This window comes from Vulpes lagopus, chromosome 21, assembly GCF_018345385.1.
Source record: "Vulpes lagopus strain Blue_001 chromosome 21, ASM1834538v1, whole genome shotgun sequence".
In the NCBI taxonomy this organism is placed as follows: domain Eukaryota; kingdom Metazoa; phylum Chordata; class Mammalia; order Carnivora; family Canidae; genus Vulpes; species Vulpes lagopus.
Genome location: NC_054844.1, coordinates 42,011,191 through 42,031,681, shown reverse-complemented (window position 1 = coordinate 42,031,681; position 20,491 = coordinate 42,011,191). Strand labels below are relative to the sequence as shown.

At 39.9% G+C, this 20,491-nt stretch overlaps 1 protein-coding gene across 7 annotated transcripts in view; it reads left to right on the top strand.

Annotated features, from left to right (window-relative positions):
- The window catches only part of TFCP2 (transcription factor CP2), a 58,754-nt gene that overhangs the window by 18,918 nt on the left and 19,345 nt on the right, over nt 1-20,491 (top strand). Inside the window, exon 2 of one of the 7 annotated variants that reach the window (XM_041736099.1) lies at nt 4,314-4,408. The exons of the other annotated variants lie outside the window; for them this stretch is intronic. Within the exon in view, the coding sequence (XP_041592033.1) occupies nt 4,320-4,408 (89 nt within the window). The 5' untranslated portion in view covers nt 4,314-4,319. The remainder of the gene's footprint in view (nt 1-4,313; nt 4,409-20,491) is intronic. 7 annotated transcript variants of the gene reach the window in all.

Here is a 20,491-nt window from a genome sequence, read left to right as displayed (position 1 = left end):
AAATTTTAGCATTAACTTATCAAATTGAATCTATTGAGATACTGATTGGAATTTAATCCATAGATCAATTTGGGAAAAATTTACATCTTTATGATATTCACTCTTTCAGTTCTTGAACATGATATAGCACTCTGTTTAGGTTTTATCTGAATATCTTTTGAATTCGTCCCCTTTGTCTTCTATTTTCATTGCTGATTCAGATTCTTATTTCTTACTTGAACTGTTGTATTAATTTTGGACCGATCTCCATATCCTTAGTCTCCTTTTTGTAAGAGGCAGCCCACCATACTGAGCTCTGGAACTAGACTTAGGATTTATATTCTGGTTCCATTAGAATTGGGCAAGTCACTTAACCTCTCTTGCTTTAATAATAGTACTTACCTCGTGGGGTTGTTATGAAGATTAAATGAGTTAATATATGTAAATAATTAGGACAGTGTCAGGCAAACAGTAAGCGTTCAATAAATGCTAGCTGTTGTTACTATAAATTACAATAAATGCTCTGGTTTAAATTCCAGTAGTTTAGGGATACCTGGGTGGCTCATTGGGTTAAGCATCTTTCGCTTAGGTCCTGATCCTAGGGTTCTGGGTCGAGCCCCACATTGGGATCCCTCCTCACCGGGGAGCTTGCTTCTGCCTCTCCCTCTGCCGCTCCCCCTGCTTGCACTCTCTTTCTGTCAAATAAGTAAATGCAATCTTTAAAAAATAAAAGATTAAAAAAATTTTAAGTAAGGTGCCTTGCTGGTTTAGTTGGTAGAGCATGGGACGCTTGATCTCAGGGTTGTGAGTTCAAGTCTCACATTAGGTGTAGAGCCTATTTAATTAAATAAATTTAAAAAAATAAAAGTTAAAAAGTTTTTAAGTAATCTTTGCACCCAACGTGGGGCTCAACCTTAACCCAGAGATCAAGAGTCTCATGTTCTACAGACTGAACTAGCCAGGTGCACATAGTTTGAGCATTTTTTTTTTAAAAGATTTTATTTATTTATTCATGAGAGACAGAGACAGAGAGAGAGAGAGAGAGAGGCAGAGACACAGGCAGAGGGAGAAGCAGGCTCCATGCAGGGAGCCTGACATGAGACTCGATCCCGGGTCTCCAGGATCAGGCCCTGGGCCGAAGGCAGCACTAAACCGCTAAGCTACCCAGGCTGCCCAGTTTGAGCATTTTGATGGATCATATTGCCATCCAATACAAGGGTGGGGAACATGGCAGGGAGGTAGGCTGGGCAGGAAAATCAAGAGTTCTCCTTTGAATCCAGTCCATTTGATATCCCTGAGAGGCATCAAGGAGGCAAAATGATGTAGGTGTTTAAATATATTTAAATCTGGAATTCGGAATAGGAGTCTGGACCTAGTAGATGTGTTTGGGATTCATCAGAATAAGGTGATTTTTAAATGTCTGAGAATTAATGAGATCATCTGGGAGTACAGAAAGAGAATACCAAAACCAATTCCTGAGATTTTGTAGAAGAGGGGTTGCCACAAGGGAATTGGAGAGATGCTTTGGGTGAGGTGGGAAGAAAATCAGGAAAACAGGTTCAGAGGCCGGTTAGGAGAGTGTTTCCATGGAAAGGTGAAGTGAAAGCCTAACTGTCATGGTTCCAGGAATGAATCAGAGATGAGGAAGTAGATACTATGTGTATAGAGACTTTTAGTTACAGAAGGTACAGAGAAGTATAGCAGTAGTTGAAGGAGATGTAGAAGGACTTTTTTTTAGAGGAGATGCTCAAACATAATTACACTGGCTGTATTCTAGTAGAGGGAGATTGATGGTATATGCTTTGGGACAATCAAAGGAATAAAGTTCGTGGGAATTGAGAATGGATGGATTCCAAGTCCATGGGTAAGGACCAATGTTTCCTAGAAGGACTTTGCCTTCATTGTATTAGGAGCAAAAGGTAGGTAGGTTTGTAGGTTTGATAGTGGAAGATGCCTAAAAGTGTTGTATGACAAATTTAACTAGTTGTATTGGGTGTGAAGAGGCAACTGCAAGTAGCATGGAAATACTTAGGAGTTCTTTACAGGGGTTATAGGTAGCCAAGTACTTGGTGCAGTTTTGATAATAAATGATAGCATTTTCTGGACTGTTTGTCCACAGTATAACACAATCATGTTTGTTGGATAGCCTAATTATATAAAGATCCAGATTTTCTTTTTCTTTTTTTTTTTTTTTTTAAGATTTTATTTATTCATGAGAGACAGCGGGAGGGAGAGAGAGAGAGAGAAGAGTGAGAGAGAGAGAGAGGCAGAGACATAGGCAGAGGGAGAAGCAGGATTCCTACAGGGAGCCCAATGCAGGATTGGATCCCAGGACCCCGGGATCACGACCTGAGCCAAAGGCAGGTGCTCAGCCACTTAGCAACCCAGGCGCCCCAAGACCCAGATTTTCTAATGGGCATATTATTATTATTATTTTAATTATTTATTTAAACAGTATTTATTGAGTACCCACTATGGTCAGGTCTTGTTGATACTAGGGTGACAAGACAAATGAGGTCTTGGCACTCTTGGAGCTTGCATTTTTATGAAAGAGTAGGTAGATAGACAAGGAAATTTCAGAAAGAAGTGCCATGATGAAAATATGTAGGATCTACTTTAGTATGTAGAGTGGTCAGGAATATCTCTTTGTAGACATGACAGCTTAGCAGGGACCTGAATGATGAAAAAGAACCAGCCAGACAAAAATCTGAAATTTAGCTTCTGGGCATGGGAGTCCATTATTGCAAAAGCTTTGAGTCCTTTTAGTGAACTCAGTTAATTGATACTATCATTCTCTTAGTATGAATCGAACAAATAGCTACATGGAAGTGTTGGAGCACACCATCTCTAGAAATATCTTTGGAGCATTGAACAGAAGCTTTTGATTGTGTTTTTTCCTCAGGAATGCTTTTGTTTTGTTTTGTTTTAGAGAGAAAGGGAGGCAGAGAGGGGGAGAGAGAGTCTTAAGCAGGCTCCACACCACCCCCACTCTCCACATGCACCCCCACCCCCCCCAGGGGTGGATCTCATCACCTGAGATCTAGACCTGAGCTGAAATCAAGAGTCAGATGCTTAATGGACTGAGCCACCAGGCACCTTCCTTCAGGAATGTTTTGAACAGGTGCTGCTTTATGCCAGTCTTTGAGTAATAAAAAAGGACAGAATTTGGATAAAATTTGTTTACTGTTTTCCCACGGCCTGAAACAGTGCCAACCAGGCACATAAGTGCAAAGTATTTGAGTGAATGGATGCATAAACTTGAATTTATATCTGCTCTTCACTAGCTGCATAACCTTGGGCAAAATTTTAACATCTCATATTACTTGAGTTTCAGTTTCTACAAATGGCAGATGAGGAGGGAGACACTGTTCCTTCTGCCCCACAGCACTATTACGTGGGTTAAATGTGAATTTATATGTAAAAAATCTGTGGTAGTAGTTGAGTTGGGAGTGAAGGAGCATAAGGGAAAACAATTGCAGTTTGTTGGCTGGAACTTCTGAAAGGGGAACAGAGATGTGGGACATGTAATGAGAGATGAGGTGTGAAAAGGTAAACGGGGTCCACTTTGAAAGACCTTAGGAGCTCAGCTGAGAAATTAGTGCCTTGACATGATTTCTAGGAAGTCATGAAAAGTTGTAAACAGGGATCCCTGGGTGGCGCAGCGGTTTGGCGCCTGCCTTTGGCCCAGGGCGCGATCCTGGAGACCCGGGATCGAATCCCACATCAGGCTCCCGGTGCATGGAGCCTGCTTCTCCCTCTGCCTGTGTCTCTGCCTCTCTCTCTCTCTCTGTGACTATCATAAATAAATAAAAATTAAAAAAAAATAACTATTAAAAAAAAAAAAAGAAAGAAAAGTTGTAAACAGAGTAATGACATTTTAAATTTACATTTTTAAAGGTTACTCTGACTGAAGATTGGAGGATAATGATAAGAAGCTAGTTATCATTCCTGAGAAGGGTTGAAGCTTAGTGAACTGGCTATCTTCTGCTCTGCATATCCTTAGAAATGCAAATCATCTCTTCTATTTACTATCTATAAAAGAAAGGTAGCAAATAACAGTTCTGCTTTGATTACATCATCAGGCCTAATTTGAGATACCTCCTGGGAGTGTGTTGGCCATTTTAGAAGACTTGGCTTTCATCAAACATATGGTCTGAAAGAAGAGCAATTTTCATAAGTCCTACCACTGTGAGCGTGAAGGGGAGGGCGATAGCTAAAGCCTTTTTAAACATTTCATAGGACTAATGCTCTGGGAGTTTTAGGATTTTTCCCAAATGTCATTAGCAGTTAAAAGCCTTAAAAAACCAAAAATCTTTGCTTGTCTTTCACTGCAGGGAGGAATGGAAGATCTGGGAGATTTGGGGGCTTTGAAGCTAGGCTTGGTAGTGGGATGGAATGAGCAAGGCGGAAGAACTCCAAAGGATAGGTGGTGAGTGATACTTACCCATTAAGAGGGAGGGAAGCTGAACTGGAGGGAAAACAAAACAAAACAAAACAAAACAACTGGTAGACATGTGGACCTAAAAAGAAGCTTTGAGGCTCAGCACCATAAGTGTGGTTTCCCTTGTTGTTTTCCCATGTAGGTCATACTGTGATAGTAATCAGATTTTGAATACTGAAATGGGAGTTCCACTTTATCAAAATTGTCAGTCTTGGAATAAATAACCCATGAATATTGTTGCAGGTTGCCACTCATTACTTAATGGGAAGAGTCAGTAATTCCAAATTTAATAAAAGAGATGGGTATTAATGATGCCACAGGTGATGTTTTCAATTAGCAGTGTTTTAATGAGATTTATAGGCTGCTAAGAGCTAATCCTGTAATGTAGGAAAAAAACTGAGAAAGCAGGCCTATATCTGGCAAATCTCCTGAGATAGGGCTTTGCTGATTCAGATTTCTTTTTTTTTAATTCAGATTTCTTTGATTAAACTTTTAATATCTTACAAGTTTTCTGGAAGTAGATTTGTATCTGACATTGGTCAGATACTTTTCAGCTTCCAAAATAAGGCTTGCAGACAAGTTTGAAGTTAGAACTTTTTAGTGATCTTTTAGGCTAAGGGAAAATAAAAAGCACATTGCTTGTAGAAGTAAAGAAGTAGTAATTTGCAAATAATTCAGCAGAATAGAAATGAGGAAGATTCAGAGACTAGGTGGGGGAAGAGATATTATATTAGCTTCATTTTGGAGTAAACTTTGAGATCTACATAGTGAACAACAACTTTCAAACCGCTGGTCTCTCATAAACTGTGCTGAAGAAATAGAATGGTTTATATCCCTAAGTACTTCTTAAAGTGCTTAAGGAACATTAAGCCCACTACTGAGATCTGGAAAAAAGTTCTAGAAATACTATTTCTAAAGAAAGACTTATCAGATGACCCATATCTGTATCAGGGGCAGTTTTAGCATAAAATCCAGATGTGGTGTTTTTAACTGTTGCTCACTTGGCATTTTAATGTCCTACTCACTGGACAGGCTGCACTCCAGGTTTGAAGTTGGAAGGGAGTAGTGGAGTTAAGCTACTTAGGGCAGAGTTGTATAAAACACCTGCTAGAGATATACTAAAGCCTTTTTGAGTTATATCATTTTTGCTCTAAATTTTAAAATAATTCATTTATGCTTACTTGAGTGTGTGTAATACTGTAAGGACAATGAACTGGAATGCAGGAAAATAATAGGTATTTGTAGAATAATGCAGTATGATTTATTGCTGTGCAGAGATAAACATTTAGACAATGATGCTATACTTTGTAAGGGGACCTCATCCATAACCTGATGATTGCTTTGCCATCCTGCCACCTAAAATAGGGCTCAAAGACTATTTGCTGAATATATGGAAATTAAAAAAAGATTAAAGAGATTTACAGATTCAGTGTCAAGCTGAGTATTTTCCCCGCTAGTAGTTGGATTTGGTGATAGATATGCATAGACCTGAAGAAATAACCTTTCCTTTAGAGGTGATGTTTCAAGATGGCTCACTGAGAACCTTTAAAATCAGATTTTGGTATAGAGGGATCCCTGGGTGGTGCAGCTGTTTGGTGCCTGCTTTTGGCCCAGGGCGCAAACCTGGAGACCTTGGATCGAATCCCACGTTGGGCTCCCGGTGCATGGAGCCTGCTTCTCCCTCTGCCTGTGTCTCTGCCTCTCTCTCTCTCTCTCTCTGTGTGACTATCATAAATAAATAAAAATTAAAAAAAAAAAGATTTTGGTATAGAGAGGTGGTCATCTTAGATGACATAGAGATCAAACCCATTACATTGGCTTTTAAGACATAGCACGCATGCAGACATAGCGCGCATGCACACTCACAAAAGACATAGCACCAAGTAATTAAGCTCACCATCCATCCCTCCCCCTCCTCGCTTCTGATTTAATTGGCACAGAATATGGCCTGGAAAGAAGTTCTGACCACTCCTCTCACCCCCACCATTAATTGTTATTATGTTGTTGAGGTTAACAGCCACTGATATTTATATACCATTTATACAGATCTGACTGCTATAATTTAGTAATTCAGTCTACGAGTTACAGCAGAAGATGACTTAAAAACAATTTTACTTCCAAATATTTTCCAATTTAAAAAGCAGGATTGGGATTGCAATTTTCAATCCAGTCTTCAGTGCGAACATACTAGCCTTTAGATTTAGCAGTGCTCTTCATTGCTTTGCAGTGGAGAGTTATGTGCTGTATGAGTTTAAAAATGAGAGAGCCAAAAGGGAGCTAATAAGAATGAGTGGAGGAAGAGTCACTTTTTTTCTTTTTTAAAAATTATTATTTTTTAAAATTTAATTTCAATTTGCCAACATATAGTATAACACCAGTGCTCATCATATGTACCCTCCTTAATGCCTGTCACCTCCTCTTCAGCAACCCTTAGTTTGTTTCCCAGGGTTAAGAGTCTCTCATGGTTTGTCTTCCTCCATGATTTTTCCCCATTCAGTTTCCCCTGCCTTCCCTTGTGGCCCCTTGCACTATTTCTTATATTCCAAATATGAGTAAAACCATATGATAATTGTCTTTCCTCGATTGACTTATTTCACTCAGCATTATATCCTCCAGTTCCATCTACATTAATATAAATGTTAGGTATTCATCCTCTCTGATGGCTGAGTAATATTCCATTGTATCCATACACCACATCTTCTTTATCCAGTCATCTGTCAAAAAGCATCTCAGCTCCTTCCACAGTTTGGCTCCTATGGACATTGCTGCTATGAACATTGGGGTGCAGGTGTCCCATTGTTTCACCACATTTGTATCTTTGGAGTAAATATCCAGTAGTGCAATTGCTGGGTCATAGGGAAGAGTCACATTTCTGTTGAGTTCATCTGTGTTTACTCTCTATGTGAGTCTATATTTGTTTAATTATCTGTTAAAGTAGATAATATCCTTGTTCTTAAATAGCTGAATGACATTATGATCTGGAAGAGTTGTCTTTTGTGTACTTAAAAAAATTTTTTTTTTGTTTTTTTTAAGATTTTATTTATTTATTTGAGAGAGAGCGCATAAACCATGGTGGGGAAGTGGCAGGGACGTGGCGGGGACGGGCAGAAAGAGAGAGAGAAACAGACAACCAGCTGAGCAGGGAACCCAACTCAGGGCTTGATCCCATGACCTAAAGGCAGACATTTAACCCACTGAGCCATCAGCCCCATTGTTAGTTTTTTGAGTACTGATAAAGGGACTGTAAATAAACTTGATTTAATTCAGTACAAAGTTTTAAGGGAAAGATACTCTGGTTGTGGTCAACACTTTAAAAATGAAGTAAAAAGGAAAATACCAAATTGGGCAGCCCGGGTGACTCAGCCCGGGTGGTTTAGCACCGCCTTCAGTCCAGGGTGTGATCCTGGAGACATGGGATCGAGTCCCACTTTGGGCTCCCTGCATGGAGCCTGCTTCTCTCTCTCTCTCTGTGTCTCTCATGAATAAATAAATAAAATCTTGAAAATAAAAAGAAAATACCAAATTAATAAGTATTGTTTTATGAAATTTGTTTCAGTTCTGTAGACACATATACTGGGTCTCTTTTTTTTTTTTTTTTTTTTAGATTTTATTCATTTATTCAAGAGAGTCAGAGAGAGGCAGAGCCAGAGACATAGGCAGAGGGAGAAGCAGGCTCCATGCAGGGAGCCCGATGCAGGACTCAATCCTGGGATGCCGGGATCACGGCCTGAGCCAAAGGCAGACGTTCAACTACTAAGCGACCCATGTGTCCCTGTACTGGGTCTTAATATAAAAATAACTTACTTGTGGCACCTGAGTGGCACAATTGGTTAAGTGTCCGACTCTTGATTTTGGCTCAAGTCATGATCTCAGGGTCATGAGATCCAGCCCCATGTCAGGCCTGCTTAAGATTCTCTCTTCTCCCTCTGTGCCACCCCTTCCCCCATGACTTACCTAATGTAAATGGTATTCAGAAAAATTTGAAAGCCATAGGACTAAAGCATGTGAAAAAGATGGAGGGAAAGAGGTGATTGTCCTATCATTCTCTTAATGGGGCCAGACTGATAACTCTGCACATTTATATTTCTTTCTTTTTCTCATACTGTCTCTCACACTTTGTTTTTTTACCCAGTTGCTTATTCTTTGGATCTGACCATACTGTTCAAATTCTTTACCAGAAGAGTGAAAATAAGTGTTTCATTGGCAGTGTAGTTTTTATGGCATTAATTTTATTTATTTATTTATTTATTTATTTATTTATTTATTTATCTATCCATCCATCTATCTATTTTTATTTTATTTATTTATTATTTAAATATTTAAAATTTGAGTGTAATTGATATACCATAGTATATTAGTTTCAGGTGGGCAACACGATGACTCAACTTCTCTCTATGTTTATGCTGTGCTCACCACAAGTGTAGCTGCCATCTGTTCACCATACAGTGCTAATACAACATTATTGAATGTATTCCCTATGCTGTGCCTTTTATTCCTGTGACTTATTCATTCCATAACTGGATGCCTGTATCTACCACTCCCCTTCACCCATTTTGACCATCCCTTTGCTCCCTCCTTCCTTCTGGCAACCATCAGTTTGTTCTCTCTAGGTCTGATTCTGCTTTTTGTTTATTCATTTGTTTTTTAGATTCTAGGTATATGTGAAGTCATATGGTATTAGTCTTTCTCAGGCTGACTTATTTCACTTAGCATAATACCTTCTAGGTCCATCCATATTGTCACAAATGGTAAGATCTCATCCCTTTTGATGACTGAATAATATTCCATCGTGTCTGTATACCACCTCTTCCTTATCCATTCATCTATTGGTAGACACTTAGGTTGCTTTCTTGGCTATTGTAAATACTGCAATATACACAGGGGTGCACGTATCTTTTCAAATCAGTGTTTTAGTTTTCTTTGGGTAAATACCTAGTACTGGAATTATTGGATTGTTTTATTTTTATTTTTTAAAGATTTTATTTATTTATTCATGAGAGACACACAGAGAGAGAGAGGCAGAGACACAGGCAGAGGGAGAAGGAGGCTCCATGCAAGGAGCCCAATGTGGGACTCAATCCCGGGTCTTCAGGATCACACCCTGGGCTGCAGGCAGCACTAAACCACTGCGCCACTGGGGCTGCCCTATTGGATTGTTTTAAAAGGTAATTTAAGTGATTGGAGTTGTCATACTGTATTCTGAGGTGGTTGTGTGATATGTTGTTTATTTTTCCTGAAATACCATAGAGTGCCTTTTGGAATGTACCTTTTTTCCCTGTGTGTGTGAGTTTTTTAATATTTCTTTTCTTTTTTTAAGATTTTATTCATTTATTCATGAAAGACAGAGAGAGGCAGAGATTTAGGCAGAGGGAGAAGCAGGCTCCCTGTGGGGAACCTGCTGCAGGATTCAATTCCGGAACCCTGAGACCATGCCCTGAGCTGAAGGCAGACACTTAACCACTGAGCCACCCAGTCGTCCTTAATATTTCTTCTAAATAAGTATGATTTAATATCTTTATGTATTCACCACAACTATTAAGTTTGGCTGTAAAGAATTCTTTTTTTTTTTTTTTTTTTAGATTTTATTTATTTGAGAGAGAGCGTGCGTGCACAGCAGGGGGAGGAGCAGAGGAAGAAGGAAAGGGAGAAACAGGCTCCCCACTGAGTGCAGAGCCCTACAAAGGGTTCAAGCCCAGGACCCTGGCATCAAAACCTGAGCTGAAATCAGACACTTAGCTGACTGAGCCACCCAGGTGCTCTAAGAATTCTTTAAAAACATTGGAACAGGGCAGCCCCGGTGGCGCAGCAGTTTAGCGCCGCCTGCAGCCCAGGATGTGATTCTGGAGACCAGGGATCAAGTCCCACATCGGGCTCCTTGCATGGAGCCTGCTTCTCTCTCTGCCTGTGTCTCTGCCTCTCTCTCTCTCTCTTTCTCATGAATAAATAATAAATAAATAAATAAATAAATAAATCTTTTAAAAAATAAATAAAAAAATAAAAACATTGGAACAGGAACTATTCCTCTTACTACTTAACAGACCACCCCCAAAATGTAGTCACTTGAAACAACAATTTATGATTTCTTATGAATCTGCATATTGATCTGCTTCATGTGGTGTCAGGTGAGGATGCAGTCATCTGGCGACCTGGGCTGAAACATCCACGGTGGCTCATTCACGTGTCTAATGTTGGGGCTCTGCTGGGACACTGGGCTGGCTGGCTGTCTCTTTCCACATAGCCTTAAGGCCTTTCCCTCTGCACTTAGCCACTCCATATGGTCTCTCCAGCAGGGTAGCCAGATTTCTTACCTGGCGATTTAAGGTTCCTCAAAACACAAACGTGAAAGCTAACTATCCATCTTAAAGATCATTCCCGGATGCCTGGGTGGTTAAGCTCAGTTGGTTAGGTGTCCGACTCTTGTTGATTTCTGCTCGGGTCGTGGTCTCACAGTCATGAGATCCAGCCCTCAGTCTGGCTCCACGCTCAGTGTGGAGTTTGCCTGAGATTCTTTCTCCCTCTCCCTCTGCCCTGACCATCCTCACCCCCGCCTGTGTATGTGTGCCTGCGCTCTCAAAATACATCTTTTTTAAAAAGTTCTTTCTCGTCCACACCCTCTGCCCCCTCCCCATTAGAAGAAAACCAAAAACAAAAAAACAAGGCCACATTTGAATCATCTAGATTTCATTTATTTTCCTTTTCCCCCCAAGCTCTTTGTTTAGCATTTGCTCTTCCATAGGTAGGAAGTGTCTAGCAACTATTTAGATGCAAGTTAAGCATAAATGGAAAAGAACTTAGTAAATTGAAATGGGAGGAGAAGTGAATACAGGATGGGGAATAGATGATGTCATAAACTGCATTAAAAAATCATAAGAACTAAAAAGATGTGCCATTCATTGCCTATTACTGAAACATGGAAGACCGAAGGAAGGGGAAATAAAAGAATAAAACAGGAAAGTAATTTTATTTAAAAAAATTGATATGTAGTTTTTAGTAGGTACTCAATAAATATTTGAATGAATGATTGAAGTTTTCTTTTTAAAAAGGGAGTTACCAGTACCTCAGGACACTTGTATTCCACTTACTCAGCTAGTTATACATAGTTGAGCAGCATGTATTTTTTTTTTTTAGACTTTTTTAAAAAGATTTTGTTTATTCATGAGACAGAGAGAGAGAGAGAGGCAGAGACAAAGGCAGAGGGAGAAGCAGGCTCCATGCAAGGAGCCTGATGTGGGACTCGATCCCCGGTCTCCAGGATTAGGCCCTGGGCTGCAGGCAGCGCTAAACTGCTGAGCCACCTGGGCTGCCCCTTTTTTAGATTTTTAAAAAAATTTATTTATTCGTGAGAGGCAGAGACACAGGCAGAGGGAGAAGCAGGCTCCCAGCAGGGAACCCAATGCAGGACTGGATCCCAGGACCCAGGGGTCATGCCCCGAGCCAAAGGCAGATGCCCAACTGCTGAGCCACCCAGGCGTCCCTAGCAGAATGTATTCTGAGAGCACAGTTCATTAAAATCACCTTTGGCTAAATAAGATGTAGACTTTTTCTAAGAATTAAAAACCTTTTTATGTTTTGATATTAACTGAGAATACTGTTTCTAGAAATTGTGTTAGAGAAAACTACAGTGATGAGTCTTTTGGATTTGGTATACAGAAAGTTTTGCATGCCTAGATGTTGTTCATGCCTTTATTACGATTTGGTTAGTCCTTGTTTTGTCACAGCAGATACACAAAGGTCGAAATGAAATTTTAAAAAAGCATAGACAGGTTTACAAGCCATTTGGTCTTGCCAATAATATATAGGCTTGTATAGTTATCATTTGCCTGCCACCTTCTATAGCAGATGCTGTAGAATATACTTTTGACTATAATCACAAGGAAATGGTGATATTTCCTGCCTACTAGAGGCTACTGTATGCCAATTAGTACTTCCTAATAATATGTAGGATCCTTAGGATTATCCCAGTGCAGTTTCAAAGACCCGAACAGACTCAAAACATTAATTCTTTTTAGAATAATAAAATTATAGAGTTGATTTGGAAGGCATATTTTTTTTTTTTTATTTAATTTTTTAAAGACTTTATTTATTCATGAGAGAGAGATACAGAGAGAGGCAGAGACACAGGCAGAGGGAGAAGCAGGCTCCATGCAGGGAGCCTGATGCGGGACTCAACCCCAGGACCCCGGGATCATACCCTGACCCAAAGGCAGATGCTCAACCCCTGAGCCACCCAGGCGCCATGGAGGGCAATTTTTAAAGGTCAACTTGTCCAATCCTGAACTGATAATTAATTCTCTTTATGGAGCAGACCGAACAAGACTTTGCTTCAGACAAACATCCTCATTTCCTTCACTTACTCTTCAAATGGCATGACTCTAGGTCTCCTCACTTATTCTTTTCTTAGATTTTTAAAGTCCTCTTTCTTTTTTTAAAGATTTTACTTTTATTTCTGAGAGAGGGAGAGAGCAGGGGGAAGAGCAGAGGGAGAAGGACAAGCAGGTTCCGTGCTAAGTGCAGAGCTCATTGTGGGGCTTGATCCCACAATCCTGAGATCATGACCTGACATGAAACCAAGAGTCAAATGTTTGATGAGCCACCGAGACACCCCTTAAAGTACTCTTTTTAAGTTCCACACTCAGAACTAAGCCCAGTGCTCAAGCGTAGTCTGATTTGCATAGAGAAGAATGTCATTTCCCTTATCAGACTTTGTTTTTAATGAAACCTATCAGCATTTTTGGCTGCCATTGTTATACCTTTTGTCTCATTGAAATAGATTTTTTTTTTAAAGATTTTATTTATTTATTCATTAGAGTCACAAACAGAGAAGCAGAGACACAAGCAGAGGGAGAAACAGGCTCCATGCAGGGAGCCTGACGCAGGACTCGATCCTAGCACCCCGGGATCATGCCCTGAGCCAAAGGCAGACGCTCAACCGCTGAGCCACCCAGGTGTCCCTGAAATAGATTTTTTAAGCCCCTAGTCTATCTCACATGTATTGGGACATTTTGCTGTTTTTTAGTTCTAAGTGCGTGATGTTATATTTATCCTTATTAAATCTTACCTCCTGTTCCAGCCAATTAGGATTACTTTATTTTTTTTTTAAGATTTTATTTTTATTTATTTATGAGAGCCAGAGAGAGAGAGAGAGAGAGAGAGAGAGGCAGAGACACAGGCAGAGGGAGAAGCAGGCTCCATGCCAGGAGCCCGACGCGGGACTCAGTCCTGGGACTTCAGGATCATGCCCTGGGTGGAAGGCGCCAAACCACTGAGCCACCCAGGGATCCCCCAATTAGGATTACTTTAAAAGTTGATTCTATAATACAGGATATTTGCTTTTTCATCCTATCATTTATATATTCGGCCATCATCCTCTTCAATGTCCTTATTCAAGTCATTTTATTTTTAAATTTTATTTATTTCAAGATTTTATTTACCTGAGAGGGGGAGTAGGAGGGAGGAACAGAAGGAGAAGGAGAAGCAAACCCCCAGCTGATCAGGGCGCCAGACTCAGGCTCAATCGCCAGACTCCTGGATCATGACCTGAGTCAAAGGCAGACACTTAACTGAGCCAACCAGGCGCCCCATCCAAGTTATTTTTTAAAATGTTGCAGAGGACAGATTTCTTTGGGGTCCTGTGCCATACTACTAAACTTTCTAGACTTACTTGCACTCTTTAGGTATGGTTGTATAGTGATCTATGAAGCCACTTAACTATTACAAAATTCATGTTTTTCACCTTGAAAATCTAGAAATATTTATGTTTACATTATTCCTTCGTCACACTATATTAAGAAAAGGAAAATGAGTTAGTTTGGTTATGGCTCCTAGTGATCCCTGTGTCCTTCCCAAATACAATTAATATGTTAGTGTATTGGGATGCCTGCGTGGCTCAGTGGTTGAGCATCTGCCTTTGGTCCAGGGTGTGATCCTAGAGTCCCAGGATCTAGTCCTGCATCGGGCTCCCTGCATGGAGCCTGCTTCTTTTCTGCTTATGTCTCTGCCTCTGTCTCTGGGTCTCTTATGAATAAATAAATAAAATCTTAAAAAAATATATGTTAGTCTATTAATTAGTCGTAATATGCTATTTACATCAAAGGGTAGACCTGTGCTGCCTTTATACTTTTTATTTTTTAAGATTTTATTTATTTATTTGACAGAGAGAGGGAATGAGTGCATATGCACAAGCAGGGGGAGCAATAGAGGGAGAAGGAGAAGCAGGCTCTCCACTGAGCTGGAAGCCTGATGCAGGGCTGGATCCCAGGACCCTGGGACCATGACCTGAGCTGAAGGCAGACACTTAACCGACTGAGACACCTAGGTACCCCTTCTTCATACTTTTTAAGTCTCAGCACATTCTGGGCTTCAGCTCCAGCTTCTTATATATATCAATGCCACTTTTTAAATTTTCTATTCAGGGATCCCTGGGTGGCACAGCGGTTTGGCGCCTGCCTTTGGCCCAGGGCGCGATCCTGGAGACCCGGGATCGAATCCCACGTTGGGCTCCCGGTGCATGGGGCCTGCTTCTCCCTCTGCCTGTGTCTCTGCCTCTCTCTCTCTCTCTCTCTGGTGACTATCATAAATAAAAAATAAATAAATAAATGAAGTTTCTTTCCTTTTATATATATTTTTCTTGAGCGTGTACTTTAAATTCTGAGCTGATGGTGAGCTTTCCTTTTAGCTTCAGCCTCTTTAGGTACCTCCCCTCTTGTTTCTCTCTATCTCAAATAATGTGAGATTAGCAAAATTTCATCTTTGAGATCCTCAATCCTGTTGTCTCTCCTTTTATTATCTCGGGCCATGGGCTTGGGTCCTGTTGTCACTGTTTTCTGAAGCCTGTTCTCTAAGAGATTAGGAACCACCTCTGGCTGTGTTCTTTATTCTTTTTACCTATCTGGCTTGGCTACTTCCTTTTCAGGCTCCCACCACTTCCTCTTTTCTGATCGGTTCTTCTTCGTCAAATTCAGTTCAGAATTAAAATTCCACTCATTTCTCCTGCCTTCTGGGTGATAGAATAATTAGCAAGGCAATTAAAAAAAAAAAAGAGTTTTTATTTATTTATGAGGGAGAGTGTGTGCACAGGAGCAGGGGGAGTGACAGAGAAAGAGGGAGAAGCAGACTCCTGGAACAGACAGCCTGATGCAGAGTCCTGGGATCACGACCCAAGCTGAAGGCAGATGTTTAACCAACTGAGCCACCCAGGCGCCCCAAGGCAATTTTTTAAAAAAGATGTATTTATTTATAGATTTATTTATTTATAATTTATTGTTATTTATCTAAATATATTTATTTTAGAGAGCCTCAGGAGGGGCGGGTGGGGGGAAAGGAGGGAGAAAAGCAGAGAAGCAGACTCCTTGCTGAACCCAATATAGGGCTCAATCTTACAACCCTGAGATCATGACCTGAGCCAAAATAAAAAATCAGCTGCTTAATTGACTAAGCCACCTAGACACCCTGAAGGCAGTTTTTTTAGAGGGGAGGGTAGACGAGGGGTTGGAGAGGGAGAGAGAGAATCCCAAGCAGGCTCCATACCCAGTACGGAGGGGGGCTTAGTCTCACAACCCTGAGATCATGACCTCAGCTGAAGCCAAGTCAGACACTTAACCAACTGAGCCATCCAGGCACCCTAGCAAGGTAATTTTTAGTTTTTTTATTATTCTTTTTTAAAGATTTTATTTATTTATTCATGAGAGACACAGAGAGAGAGGCAGAGACACAGGCAGAGGGAGAAGCAGGCTTCTCACAGGGAGCCTGATGCGGGACTCTATCCCCAGTCTAGAATCACGCCCTGAGCCACCCAGGCATCCCGACAATTTTTAAATTATTATATATGGTGCTTTTTAGTTGAATGAGATTTTTCAATTTATTACTTTTTGTGACAGAGGGTTCCTACCAGAAAGTACTCTTATTTTACCATTATTCAGTAGTAAGGACATCTCACTGGCTTTGTGTTGAAACTTGCAGGACCGTCTCTTCTTACCAGGTCTCCCTGGTCTGCCCTTCTTCTAACCTTCCCACAAATCTTCCCAAAGCAAGAGAGGAAATTGGGCTGCTTTCCTCTCTTTTTTCAAGGTGTTTTGACTGGTTATTTACTGGATTTTTTTCTTTTGAAGTTGACCTTAGAGTAGAATGTAGCTTCTCTAGTTCTTGCCCTTTCACCCTGGGTCTGACATAGGGGTATTGATGTGTTTTGCTTCAGGTGTTTTCTTTTCATCTTGGTGGAGCTAAATGAGGGAATAAATGAGGGAAGTTAGAAGTTCAGGACCTCATATTATGCCAAGTTAGGTTGTCCATAGCATCAAAGAAAACGGAAACTATCTATTTGCTTCTCTTATGTAAGGTAGAGCTCATCAAACCTTTCCCTCTCCCTTCTTAGGCTCTCTAAGAGAGGGCATTCAGCAGATGGTAGGCCTGAGGAAAATGTTAAGTAAATTCGTACTTAGTTTTGAATTGGTACAGACCTTTCAGAGGCTGCCGTATCTCAGAAGAGTGATTTATGGCTCAGGAGACCATGAAGCGGCTCTTTATGGAATCCCAGTTACATACAGGAAAGATCACTCCTGATTATGCTATTGTTCCTCTGTTACCTTCACTCAGATGCTTTCTGGTGTTTCCACTTGTGGTGTGAATTTACACTTGGCGATGCACATTTTTAACATATACTCAACTTATCTTTTTATCAGGTGAGATTTCTGTACCTTATTTTTTTTATTTTTTATTTTTTAATTTATGATAGTCACACACAGAGAGAGAGAGAGAGAGAGAGAGAGAGAGAGGCAGAGACATAGGCAGAGGGAGAAGCAGGCTCCATGCACTGGGAGCCCGATGTGGGATTCGATCCCGGGTCTCCAGGATCATGCCCTGGGCCAAAGGCAGGCGCTAAATTGCTGCGCCACCCAGGGATCCCCTGTACCTTATATTTGATCAGAGATATGGCGAGGTGTCAGACTCCAAAATGATCATGGTGTACTACTGCTGAGTGTTCTGGAGAATGCAAGCAAAATTATAAATCACATCCACAAATACTTGCTTAGTACAGAAAAGTTACTCCTTCAAATAGCTTATGTTTCATTGAAATGAATTAAATACATGAAGCTGGGGTGCCCGACTGGCTCAGTCGGTGGAGCATGCAACACTTGATCTCAGGTTTGTGAGTTTAAGCCCCATATTGGGTGTAAAGATTACTTAGAATACATGAAGCAATTGGAGAATGTAATAAAATGCCAAGTTATACATTGGTATCAACTACTTAGACTCCACCACAGTGGGTTTTCCTAATCAATGCTCAGTTTACCTCTAAGAAGGAGCAGACTTTTGCATTTCCAAAATTGTTGCTTACTTAATCTGTTACTGCTTTGCTATAGACAGAGTCCTAGCGCTGTGTTCACCAGTGTGACCTTTAGCCTCTGTCCCTAGGAATGTGAAACTGAATGGTACTCTTGCTCCCACAGCAAGGTAAAAGAAATGTAGTGTAGCAAGAACATGAGTAACTCAAATATATTTGAGGTTTCAGGATCTTAATATCTCTGATGAGAATATAAAATTTTGTGTATTTAGTTTGCCTGTTTTGAGTGAGTTAATTTTAGGGGTAACTTTTAGAATAAATTTAAAAATTTTCAGCATGAAATGACAGTACTTTGGTTAGTCATGAGGAGTTAGATGTAAAGCCACATTATATTGAGAAGACTAGGGACTATTGCTGTGTATTAGCCTTGCAAGGTAGTAATATTTGAGAAGAAGAAAAAAACGCCCTACACTCTAAAAGGTTGAGCTGTTGCTATGTTGCAAAATCCGATTTGCCTTGATTCCTGATAATCTTCATTAATCTTTCAAGGAATCATCAGATGTGTGTATTTGAGAATGATATGTATTGAGATACTTATTGAGCATGATAGGACAACAAAGTCTCCCAAACATCATGTTTCTGAAGTTTTGTAGTGTTTTGCTTTATTTTCTGTACTATTTGTTGTGAGAGCATTGGTAGCTTCCTCATTTTGAGAAGTGGAAGAACTGGGTTGGAGTACTTTTTTAGAAAACCCAGTATTTCTCAAAGGATCAGTAGTATGTTTCACTTGACATTAATATGGGCAGAAAAAAGGATTCTTCACATTCTCCCTTCAACCCCAACTCTTTGAGCAAAGCATATATACCTCCAGACCTCAGGGAGAGGAAAGCACCCTTTGTTTTTCTAGCCTTTGAAATACTTTTTAGCAACAAGAAACTTCTGTTCATAAAAACTGGTTTGCGGGACGCCTGGGTGGCAGTGGTTTAGCGCCTGCCTTTGGCCCAGGGCATGATCCTGGAGTCCCAGGATTGAGTCCCACGTCGGGCTCCCTGCATGGAGCCTGCTCCTCCCTCTGCCTATGTCTCTGCCTCTCTCTCTCTCTCTGACTCTCAAGAATAAATAAATAAAATCTTTAAAAAAAAAACAAAACTGGTTTGCATCTTGGGTGCCCTGATTCAACTAATAACATGTAGTCTTGCTATTTAGACATCAGCAGAAAGAGGAATATCTTTTCTCTTCCCTCTCCACTCTCTCTTTTTTTTTTTTTTTTTAAGCATTTATGCCATTAAATTTTCATTACTCCTTTGTGGATTTGTTAGGACAATAGTCAGAACATTTTCTGCTTATTTTTTTCTCCAATAAGAATTTATAATGTCTCTAAGATTTACATGAGTTCAGCCATTTTCTTTTCAATGGTTGTTTTTACCTGAATGTCATAATTCCATACCTTTTGGGGAGAATGCATATTGCTGAGAATGCATATAAAGAATTGCTGTGTAACCCACACACTTAGCATTGTATAGAACATTTTTATCTCCCCAGAAAGTTCCCTTGTATATTTTCTAAGTCAATCTCTGCCCTGTCGGGAAACCACTGTTCTCCTTGGTTTTGCCTATTTTAGAACATCATATAAATGGAATCGTACATTATATATTCTTATTGTCTAGCTTCTTTTGTTCAGTATTATGTCTGTGAGATTCATCCATGTTGTTGCATTCCTTCATTTTTGCTGACTGCTGGTATTCCATTGTATGAATATACCACAGTTTGTGCATCTAGTTTTCTTAATTATAAACGTTTGGATTCTTTCCAATTTTTGCTTTTATGCCATATGCAGTTGTGTACAAGCCTTGAGTGGACTTATAATTTCATTTCTCCTGAATAGGTATCTATGAGTAGAATCACTGGATCAAAGGGCAGATAGATGTTTACTATTATAAGAAACAGCCAAATCTTTTTCTAAATTGCTTTTGTTATTTTATTTTATTTTTTTATTTTTTGCTTTTGTTACTTTAAACGCCTCCTGGCAAAGAACAGGAGTTCTGGTTGCTCCACATCCTTGCCAACATTTGGGTTGTCATTCTTTTTAACTTTAGTAGTTCTAGTGAATACATACAGAAGTTCTTTACAGTTAATTAAAACAGATTTTATTTTGAGAATTTTGTGGCATGTCTTGAGATAATTGGAAATACTCTTTAATTTGGTACATCTCTTAAGATTCTTTTAAAGTCTGGTCTGGGACAAATATTGATCACAGCAGTAGGTCTCCAGAAGAGGGCCCAGGATATTCTTTCCCACTAATCCATGACTAGAGTTTATGAGGAAAAATTATTATTAATCCTGTACATCAATTTTAGTCCCTTATGGTTTCCAAAATACTTATTCTAGACCAGCGAATGTGATTTCCCATTTTATAGATGAAGGAATGAAGACTAGAGAGGTTGTCTAAGATTTGCCTAAGGCTTTTAGGGACTGAAACACAACACTTTTAGTTAGTTGTATTGCACAGAATGTAAGCTGATCTTGAAATATATCCTGGTCGTTGATTTGTCATTTTCAAGTGGCTCCTAGGAATTAATTCTGAGTCTTGTTTTAGTCCTCACATAGATCAGCTAATAGGGTTATAAAGATAACTGCAGTTGGTGCCTTTAAAAAAATTATTGTTATTTTATTTTATTTTTAAAGATTTTATTTATTTATTCACAGGAGACACACACACACACAGAGAGAGAGAGAGAGACAGAGACACAGGCAGAGGGAGAAGCAGGCTCCCTGAGGGGAGCCCAATGTGG